The sequence below is a fragment of the Microtus ochrogaster genome, unplaced genomic scaffold, assembly GCF_000317375.1.
Source record: "Microtus ochrogaster isolate Prairie Vole_2 unplaced genomic scaffold, MicOch1.0 UNK8, whole genome shotgun sequence".
Classification (NCBI taxonomy): domain Eukaryota; kingdom Metazoa; phylum Chordata; class Mammalia; order Rodentia; family Cricetidae; genus Microtus; species Microtus ochrogaster.
The window spans coordinates 714,018-724,029 of NW_004949106.1; the positions used below are offsets into that span (position 1 = coordinate 714,018).

Below are 10,012 nucleotides of genomic sequence, written 5' to 3' on the forward strand. Positions count from 1 at the left end.
ACTAGCTTGGGTTAGCATGAGACTGTTTCCTTTAAGGAAATAATGGGGGCTATGGGAAAAGATTTAGCTACAGAAATGATGATGAAAATTTTTCATTTTATTTGGTTTTTGCTTTAAAATTCATTTTTTGAGAACAATTTTAGAGTTCTAAAAAAATTGAGAAGATAGTATAGAAAGTTCCCATGTCCTTACACTGTTTCTACTTCTGTTGACGCTTACTTAGCAAGGCGAGGCTATTACAACTGATGAACCAAGCTGGGCACAATGACCTACACCTGTAATTCTAGCACTTGGAAGATGGAGGAAGGAGAATCAAGGAATTCAAGGTCATCCTCAGCTACATTTGAAGGCCAGCTGAAACTCATGAATCTGTGTTTCAGTTCAAAAACCAAAAAAAAAACCCAGAACAAAACAAACAAACCAAAACACTAAACTAGTGTAAAATAATGATAATAATCAATGAACTAATATTGATGCAATGTCATTAAAGCATATTAGGATTTCTTCAGCTTTTACTTCATGACCTTCTAATTGCCCAAGATGCTACCCAGGACTGCATTTAGTTGCTGTGTCTCTCTAGGGTCCTCTTGGCTGTGCACTTTGCCAGATTTTCCTTGGGTTTGGTGACCTTGATGGTCCTGGGACATGCTGGTTAAGAACTTTGTAGAGTTCCTCTCTTAGACATTTTCCCTGAAGTTTCTCTTAAGGCTAAGCTGGGATTCTGAATTTGGGGACGGTTAAGAACCATCTTGATGATATTGTACCACGGGGGCTCTCTTTGGCCATGACTTGGGTCTTTGGATGTTGACAGTAACTGCCTGTCTGAGGTAGCACTCGTTGACCGTCTATTGCAAAGTGACTATCTTAGAATCCACATCACTAAGTGTAACTTGGTGCACTTTGGGCAATGGGCCCACTGAGATCCTCTTCCGACAGAGTAGACCTGTGTAAGAAATCTGGAATTCTTTTGCATGGGAGATTTGTTTCTCCTCTCTTATTTATTAATTTATTGAGCCATTCCTTTGTAGCAGCAGCAACTCATAGATATTTTATTCTTTGGGTTATAACTCAATACCACTTAATTTTGTGCCCTGGTTTTGGCAGGTTTTCCCCTTGGAAACTCTTCCGTTGATGTCCACGCCACTGTGCCAAACCCTTCATAGGGGGGAGCTTAGTTTTGTTTTTACCTCCACAGTCTGGCCTATGCACATATCGCTTTTTAATTAATTTCTTTACATCTGATACTGCATTTCCCAGTCTTTCTGTTTATTCTGTCCCTCTCCTTTTTACAGGAACGTTTGACATAGATTTTTTTTTTTTTTTACTGCTTGCTTTCACTTGCCTTTCAAGTTTCAAGCTTAAATTTTTTTTTTATGTGGGAAATACTAATTTCCCAGAATATTTTACTGAGATCATGGCTCTGTAAGATTCTATTCCACCCACCCCAAACAACAACAACAGCTTTTTTGTCAAATATGTGTAGAAATGCTGTGCACTTTCAGGATTTCCACTGCTCTTGGGTAGCTATGGTACCAAAACACAGGTAGTTTTGCAGGGCTAAAGGTATCTGTTGTAAAGGAATTTGGTTTTGTCTAGGGTTGCCAGCATCTATTGGACTTCAGCTGTTTCAATGAAACCCTTATTGAAGTGTCTTGGAATCGGTACTCTCTGGAACACTGGGGCACCATGGTCACTCCATCCCCCTATGTTGAATGTTATATGCATAAACCAACCTCCCCAGCCTCAAGGATACACCCATTTCATCTTTCTGTCTAACTGCTGTGTATTTCCTTGTTCATTTAAATCTTTACTCCACTGTATTTATTTATTTGTTTGTTTGTTTATTTATATTTTTTGAGACAGGGTTTCTCTGTAGCTTTGGAGCCTGTCCTTAGAACTAGCTCTTATAGACCAGGCTGGCCTCGAACTCACAGAGATCCGCCTGCCTCTGCCTCCCAAGTGCTGAGATTAAAGGCGTGCACCACCATCACCCGGCCACTGTATTCTTATTCTGCATTCAATTTTCAAAAAGGCAGATTGTCCCAGCGCTGTTTGCAGGAACATTTTCTTTTCCCTGCTGACTTGAAAGGTTACCACGTGTATTTAGTAAATTTTACTGATTACTTGTATTTGTACATATTCAGAGCTTTCTGAAATAACATTTCTGTCATGTGTGGTAGTGTGTACTGTAATCCCAGTACCGAGGCATAGACAGGAAGATCACAGGTTCAAGGCCAGCTTGGTCTACATTTTGAATTTCAGGTTAGAAAGACCTTGATTTTTTTTAAAAAAAAAAAGTCTTTGATCTATCTTTTATGTGTGTGCTGTACAATTTTAATTGTACTTAGACTCTAAAACCAGATCTCTGGGTCTGTGGGTACCGTGTGTGTGTGTGTGTGTGTGTGTGTGTGTGTGTGTACGTGTGGAAATATTTAGGAAGAATATTGATTGTGCATTGACTGTGTATTGATTCCTTTTCTTATCATTTCCTGCACAACACCACATCCGGCTATTTGCATAGCATTTCCATCGTATGGCGCTATATGCAAATACTGTGCCATCTTTTGTAAGTGATTTGAGCATCCATGGATTAGGATCCCCAGGGGTCAGGGTGGGGCCTAAACACCAGCTTCCTAAGTGTTTCAGGGGGCATGTTTAGTTGGTCCACATCAAACCCAGAAGTCAGGGAGCCAATGTCATCTCGACGGTGTTAGGTTCTGACTGCCCTGTGTTTGCAACCGCCTTGGAATCCATCGGCTCACACATACTGCCGCCAGCTCCTCCCAGCCCTCATCCCCTTCCTACTCTTCTAACGCTGGGGTTGATTCTGACACAGGGAGTTTTTTTTTTTTTTTTAACTTGTTTTCCCCTGCTTGGAGTTGTCCTCTGTGTCCCTGCATCTAGTTCATCGTCACCTCCCTCAGATTCCCTGTCCAAACCTTTCTCTCTCGGCGAGGCCTCTTCTCGCTGCTCTTTATAAAATCGTGATTGCCTCGCTGCCCCCATTCCATTCCCATTGCACCCACCCCAAGTTTTTATTTTTATTTATTATATTATATTTTTATTTATTATATTATGTATTATATTCATTTATTACGTCATGTTTATTATAATATGTTTGTATTGATGTATTCTTCTATTCTATTCTATATTATTCTATTCATTATATTATTTTTATTATATATGATACTCATTATATTATTTTTATTTATTATATTATAAACCTCTCTCCCCTCCTATGTAATATACATATATATGCATGTATCTAATCCTTTTGAGGTATATTATATATAGTAGAAATAAATTATTTTTTCTTATATATAATACATATATTAGTCTTTTGCGGCAAGGTCTCATGCTGGATCTAAAGCTAGTCTGGTGGCTAGCAAGCCCAACCGACCCTACTATCTCCGCTCTTCTCTCTCCTCACAGCACTGGGACTATAGGCATGTGTAGCTCCACCTGGATTTTTATGTGGTTATGGGGATTTGAACTCAGGTTGGGAAGCATTTCTAATGCACTTTTATCCTATCACTTAGCTGGGTTTCTTGAAGGAAATATTTTATATTCTTAGTTCCCAGGGTAATCTATAGTCATGAATCAAATCCTGGTTCTATACAATAAATCTGAAATTGCATTTTCCTAGTCATTTTATTTTAACAAAGACAACAACAAATATACAAATTCTAAGATAAAAAATAATACTTAGTATTATGAGATTTGTACTTTTAAAATAAGACTACCATTAAGTGATTATTTTCTCTATTAGAATACCGTAAATTAAGGGATAAAGTTTTCCACCTTTCTTACCCTTCCTAGAAGGCAACCAGAAAGACCAGAATTCTGTCTTAGAACTGGTACCTGGGCTTTGGATAAACCTTCTTTTCCCCAGCCATTTTCTACGTTTCACAGGTACAGAAGATGCTGGCATAGCTTTTGCATATCCACACTGGAGATTTAGGAAGGGTCAAGAAACACTCTGTAGAGACACCTGACCAGCTGGGTTTCTCTATAGGTGGCAACTGTTCTTTCAGTCAACAGAGGAGAAAGCCTACCTTCTCCAGCAGTTGATTTTAGCTAGACAAGAACTGTGTTGTTGTGGGTTTTTTGTTGTTGTTATTGTTGCTGTTTTGTTCTGTTCTGTTTTCGGGGTAGTTAAAATCACATCTCCTTCCTGTTAGCCCAGACGTCTCAACACAACTCCAAAGGTTGTGAATGTCTGTGATATGTCGATGGAAATTTATAATGCAATAGGAGACACCCCCATCTACAGTCTTCGACAAGGGACTCACCTGCTAATCCCCTTGTAAACCTTGGCATAAGAACCTTCTCCCAGCTTCTCCAAGTTCAAGTAAGATGAGGCTGCCCCAAAGGGGAGGCTCTTCTTCTGCTTACAGGGTGGGGTGAGAGGTGGGAAGACAGAAAGAGCACTTAGAAAATAATGTTGACCTGTCTTTTCCCTAGGGGCATTAGACAGTATTGGGGTGCGGGGGAGGGACCCATACAGGCATCCCGGGAAGGCGAGGGCCAGCTTCCCTTAGACAAGCACCCTTGAAATCCTTCTTGATGACTGACTGTCAGTGGCTCACTCACCCATGGCAACCCCTGCCGCAGATTCTCTTCCTGAAAAGAATCACTGTTGCTCCGTGGCCTTTTCCTCTCCAGCTTCTGGCTACTGACAGACTGGAGTCCCCTGGGGTAAAATGAAGCCGTGGAACACGGTGCTCCTTTTCTGTCTGTTAGCTAGAGGAAGAAGAAAGTACAGGAGCAAAGTGTGTATAAAATCAAATTTTGGTGGCTGGCGAAGCCTTTTCTCGGTTTTGTTTGCCTGTTGTGTTTGTTTGTTTGTTTCTAAGCTCCCTCCACTCCCTAAAGGCTCCTCTCCTGAAAGTCAGATCCCTTAGAGACCACCATGGTACCGATCACTGAAATACCAAATTTCTCCTCCGCCTGCATAATTTAACTCAGTCTCCTTGATGAGTGTTTTCAAATTTCTCCGTTTATCTCCTTGATAAGTGTTTCCAAATTTCTCCGTTTAACTCGGTCTCCCCCATGCCCAACCGCTTCCCTACATACTTAATGTAATATCTTAGAATAATCTAGTAAGGCACTGCAAATAATCAGGAGCTAATTACTGAAACTGAGAATCCCCAGTGGACCTACCAGTATGGCAGCTTGCCCTCTTACAGTTCAGCCCTGCCATTTAGTGGCTCAGAGATGTCCAGAGAAGAGCCACTTTCTCTGTTTCAAGTCAAAAGAGACCAAAGCCAAAGATTACTCCCCTCTTCTGGTTTACAAGCACACCCCAAAACTTGATAACTACGGCCGTAAATCCTCTGTGACTTTAATAGAATTCTCTTTTTTATGAGTTTAGACCTACCACAGAGGACTCAGACCCTGCTACAGAAGGGAGCGTCTGTCTGAGTTGCTTGGTTTACCAATAAAAAAAGATGCTCCTCCCGGGATACAAATACCTCGAACGCAGCAGCCTCGGCGCTCCCAGGCTGGCTTCTCCGACAGCTGTGCGCTTCCCCTCCCTCCGAACGGTGGTAGCAACTGCATCCCGGCTGTAGCCTCTTTGCACACAGCTCCTGACCCATAATAGTCCAGGTTCAAGGAGAAAACCCGCACTTGAACGTCTCCCCATCCGCCTCTGCCGTCCTCCTTCGCTCCCTTTTTTTTTTGCCAGAGGTCAGCAGAGCGGAGCTTTAGCAGGACTCACACGAGGGCTCCGTCTGGAGCAGCCTCATGACTTCAGCAGTTTTTGCTTTTATCAGCGCAAGGAGCTACGCATCAAAACCGCAGCGGCTGGCGTTCGCATGTGCACACCGGAAAACAAGGAGGCTCTTCCTGGAGAGAATTTTACTGGGTACATTGACTGCACTTACCCCGGCCTCAAGTCAGTGCTGTAACTGCACTTGCTTTTCGGGAATTCGCGTTGACGTGTTTATTGGACTCCCCTTGTACTAAAGGGGTCAACTCAGGAACATTTCGTCCCTTCCTTTCATCTGAAAACCTCTTGGTTTTCAATTTTTTTTTTCTTTTAAGGCAATGTCTCCCACAAGAGCTCAGCTATCTTTGAACTTGAGGCAATCCTCCTGCCTCAGCCTCCCTAGTTCTGGGATTGCAGATGTGAGTCACATTGCTCGGGCTTGTTTTCTAACATTAAAAACAATTTTGCCATCTAGGTGACCATTGAGTCAAAGAAACCACAGAATGGAAGGATGGGAAGAAAACTGAGTCTTCCTGCTCCATCTCTGCCTCCAAGTTAAAGTGCGTCTCCTAGTCTGACAGGCTACAGACATTTTCTCATGTATTCAGACACTATGTAATAAACACCGACATTGATAATACACCACAAACAGCGATGAGAGTCAGTGATAGAGAGAGCGGTTTGAACGAGGTGTGTGCACATGAAATCTCAGTGCTTTGTAGAATTAAGTAGGAGGATGGCGAGTTCAAGACCAGCCTGGACTATGTAGAAAGATTCTTTTTCAAATAAAGAGGGAGGGCTGGAGAGATGGCTCAGTGGTTAAGAGCATTGCCTGTTCTTCCAAAGGTCATGAGTTCAATTCCCGGCAACCACATGGTGGCTCACAACCATCTGTAATGAGGTCTGCTCTGCTGCCCTCTTCTGGTCTACAAACACACACAATGCAGAACATTGCATACCAAATAAATAAATGAATATTAAAAAAAAGAAATCCTGTCTCAAATAAAGAGGGAATCTCTCTCTTTCTCTCTCTCTCTCTCTCTCTCTCTCTCTCTCTCTCTCTGTATGTGTGTGTGTGTGTGTGATCACACTTGCATGTGCATAAGGTATCTTCTCATTTTGCCCATCCCTTTGTTCATTTAATATATATATATACATATATATATATATATAGTTAATGTTTAGTGTATGTAAACACCATATTAGTACTTGGTATTTGCAGGAATCTGGATCAAACTGCTTTGTAGTCTGTGACCTTGGGCAGAACTTTTGCTCTGTGAGGCACTCATAATATCATTGCCATTGTAATATGCCAACCACAGGATGTAGGTTACTTGTACACATGTGCAAAAATTTCTCTGAGTAAAATAGCTATGTTTATTGTTACAACAGCATTAATGATATCTAACATCTGAACTTTCAGACGTTAAGTTTTAACCTTGTGGGATTTAATCTTGAGCATGTACTTTAAGTTTTATTTCAAAATTTCTACAAGAAAGTAAGCTATGGGGCCCAAACCTGTGTTTTCAACACTTGGAAAACAAGTAAGAAGATTGTCATGAATTAGAGGCCAGCCTGGGCTACAGAGTATCTCAAGACAAAGGCAAAAGAGAAACAATTTGTTACATAAGATCTAAGGCAAGTCTAGCCAATGATTTACTAAAAATTGAGACATTTATAAAGAGAGACCAATGACACACACAGAACAAAGACAAGGTAGAAAGACTGTTACCCCTCAAATCCAGTTAAAGCTTGAGTGACATCACATTCCACTTGTTCATTATAATAAATTTTGTCAGAAATGTTCATTTTGGGGCTGGGGAGATGGTTCATTGGGTAAATGTCCCCACCACCAAGCCGCCTGACCTCAGTTCAGCATTAGAACCTCAGATGGGAGGAGAGAACTGACTTTGGCCAGTTTCCTTTGAGTTCACCATGGCATACACTTAATTAAGACACTGAAATATTAAAAAAAAATGAAAGAAGTGCTAGTTCTTTCCTCAAAGATTGTGGACTTTATCACAGACAAATTACATTCTAGCTGGATGGGGATACAGGCCTGGAGTCTGTGGCAGACTTTGGAACCTGAAGCAGAAAGATCCTGAGTCTGAGGCCAGCCTGGACTACATATTAAGACCTTACTAAAAAACAAAACCAAACAAAACCTATGTTTTAGGCCCGGGTTAAGGTAGTTTCATAAATTTTAGGTTAGTGTGTATATGTAGGTTGGAGAGTATTTTACTCTGTAGCCCTGGCTAGCCTGGAACTCATTATGTAGGTCACAGTAGCCTCCAACCTGTGATAAGCCTCCTGCCTCAGCCTTCCAATTTCCAGAATTACAGGTGGTATAACCTACCAAATACGTTTAAAATTTTTTTTAAATGACCAGCATTTGTGTTAGCTCACAAATATGCTTAATAGAATATCTGACTTTTCCCGTTAATTTTTTTGTATATGTGTGTGTGGAGGGGTGTAGATGGCTTATTACTTAGGTTTAAATTGCCGTTTATGTGCTAGAGAGCGCTATTGAAGGGAAACTAAAATATCCGTCAGAATTTCCAAAAATTAAATAATTCATGGTTTTCTGAAGTTCGAGGAAAAACATCAGATGACCTTTGAAAATGTTTTCCAGCTCTGTGTCCAAAGCGATCGTTTCTGTTACCAAAGACTTCTAATAAGGACGGGGATTGCGATGATTTCCGGGCAAACTGTAGGTCAGAGCAGTTTGTGCTGCAGACCGACTAGCCTGAGGCCTTCTGCAGTCTGATGGATGTCCCAGAGGAGGCCCAGCACGCCCCAGGCATGCGCACTGTCGCTGCCTAAACCGACTGACCCAGACTGAGCCAGGGCGCTCAACTGTGCAGCAAGACCCCTCAGGCCCGCTCAGGGTGGCTTAGCCCTGCCTGCCTCGCCCTCTTCCTTCCCCTCCTGTTACCCTGGGCTAGCGTTTACTGCTCCTCCTCTTTCTCTTCCGTCTTCTTTCCCGGGAAGCTGGGTTAGGAACAGTGGTAGCTTCCGTTTGTTCGTTCGTTCATTCATTTACTATTTATTTATCTATTGATTTGATGTTTTGAGAAAGCCTCATGCAGTGTAGACTGGATTTGAACTTGATATGTAGCCAAGGGTGCGGATGAGTTCCTGGTCCTCCTGCCTCCACCTCTGAGTGCGGCTGGGATTACAGGTGCGTGCGCTATATCCAGGCGCTCTCTCTCTCTCTCTCTCTCTCTCTCATATATATATATATATATATATATATATATATATGTGTGTGTGTGTGTGTGTGTGTGTGTGTGTGTGTGTATACATACATGTATGTATATATGTGTATATATACATACACAGCCTATATATATATATAAATTGTCAGTTATCAATAATTTCAGTTTGGTTTCTCTATCATACTTTGGCTGTTGCTTTTCCTCTCTCAGATGTCATAGATTCAAATTACTGTGTTTTATTTGTGAGCTTGCGTATTTCTTTCATTTCCATCCTACTTTTTATTAAATTTAGCAATTTGGGGGGGTAGGATCTAATGATTTTTATTGAATATGTGGGTGATCTCAGACGTTCTACACTACCAACATGAAAAGTGTGGTCAGAAATGATGAAAATAATCCCTAACAGCCACAGAATGGAACACTAATGCCCAGAACTAGAACAAGATCTTTACTTGATGACCACTGATTGATCGTCACTGTACATCGTTGAGCGAAGGAAGAAAATGATTATACCAAGTTACCAAGTTACTCCAGCCGTAAGGAAATGAGACAGAAGACCCCGAGGTGCTAGCTCATTCCTTGTAACCAGCATTTTAGGCAACCGAGGCAGGAGAATTGTCACAAGAGTAATGGCAGCCTGGAGAAATTGCAAGACCTTGGGTGGGGATGGGAGGCAACACAAAGGAGCTGGTGGTTCAAGTTTGACAACTTCATAGGAGAGGAGGAGGTTCTCACAAGGCCCCGCCCCTAATAGAGGGAGGCGGGGGTACGACCAGAGGATTGTCTCAATTTCAAGGCTAGCCTGGGCTACCTAGCAAGACACTATGAAATGAACCCAAACTATTGGCGGTTGGTGGTTTCTGGGGAAGACAGTCGGTTTTCTTTAGGGGTGTGGCTTCTGGTACTCATGAGTAGGCAGTCGGGTCTCACGGGACTCAGCGAATTCATAGAGATGAGGAGATAGGTGGGCCACGTGTTTTAGGGGGTCCAGGAGGAGATGAAAGGGTGGTTATGATCAAGATACATTTTATACTGTGTGAGATTGTCAGTTAGTGAAAGAATATGTTTTAAAGGCACTTGA

The 10,012-nt window shown here is 41.9% G+C and overlaps 1 protein-coding gene across 1 annotated transcript in view; it reads right to left on the minus strand.

Moving 5' to 3' along the window:
* Positions 1 to 5,649, minus strand: part of Cdk15 (cyclin dependent kinase 15) — a 74,217-nt gene extending 68,568 nt beyond the window's left edge. The window contains exons 1-3 of the mRNA XM_005366330.2: positions 5,475 to 5,649; positions 4,594 to 4,743; positions 4,293 to 4,387 (exon numbers count right to left, since the gene is read on the minus strand). Of these exons, the coding sequence (XP_005366387.1) occupies positions 4,293 to 4,387; positions 4,594 to 4,743; positions 5,475 to 5,600 (371 nt within the window). The 5' untranslated portion in view covers positions 5,601 to 5,649. The remainder of the gene's footprint in view (positions 1 to 4,292; positions 4,388 to 4,593; positions 4,744 to 5,474) is intronic.
* Positions 5,650 to 10,012: the final 4,363 nt, after the last annotated feature.